Source organism: Etheostoma spectabile, chromosome 6 (genome assembly GCF_008692095.1).
Source record: "Etheostoma spectabile isolate EspeVRDwgs_2016 chromosome 6, UIUC_Espe_1.0, whole genome shotgun sequence".
Taxonomy (NCBI): domain Eukaryota; kingdom Metazoa; phylum Chordata; class Actinopteri; order Perciformes; family Percidae; genus Etheostoma; species Etheostoma spectabile.
The window spans coordinates 25,113,134-25,113,762 of record NC_045738.1 but is presented as its reverse complement, the minus strand read 5'-3'; the positions used below and the strand labels follow the sequence as shown (position 1 = coordinate 25,113,762).

Here is a 629-nt window from a genome sequence, read left to right as displayed (position 1 = left end):
CCCCCCCCCCACCTTGTTTAACAACTCCCTCGGAAATGTTCTTCTTCCTGTCAGCCTCCGTGTTCCTTAACCCGCTTGCGTCTTCTCGCCCCGCAGTGTCTTCTATCTTCACCGTACCAAATGTCAAGCTGCAGACGGAGAGCGGGGACAGCATCCAGGTGTGCACGCGGAGGAACAGTCACGGCAAGGCTTCCTCTGGCAACAAACACTGACCTGAGGCAGCATCCTGCACACCGTCGCCTGACAGGTACGTGCTCATTGACACGCAACAGGCACACGCAAACAGCGTGCAGCGGCATGCAACACGCAGGCTCACACACTCGCAAGCACAACATGACACACACAGCTACAGAAGCACATCGTTAGTTTAACTTTGTTTCATCATAGCACTTTAAAAGCAAACAAGGTGTGCACCAAAGACAAAAACATATGTATACAAGCATAAAACATATGTTTGTACATACTGTACGTATAGTGGAAATACAACACGAGTCCGTTGGGAGTTGGGTTGGCAACCGTAGGGGTGCTGGTTCAAGTCCCCGTTCGGACCAAAGTACGTGAGTAGTATTGACTGGTAGCTGGAGACCCCCCTCAGCCGCTCAAGGTGCCGGTCCAGCACTGGCAGTCCC

At 52.6% G+C, this 629-nt stretch overlaps 1 protein-coding gene across 1 annotated transcript in view; it reads left to right on the top strand.

The window, feature by feature from the left end:
- The window catches only part of cdk14 (cyclin dependent kinase 14), a 205,066-nt gene that overhangs the window by 157,406 nt on the left and 47,031 nt on the right, over window positions 1–629 (top strand). Inside the window, 1 exon segment of the mRNA XM_032517690.1 lies at window positions 97–247. Coding sequence (XP_032373581.1) covers window positions 97–212 — 116 coding nt within the window. The 3' untranslated portion in view covers window positions 213–247.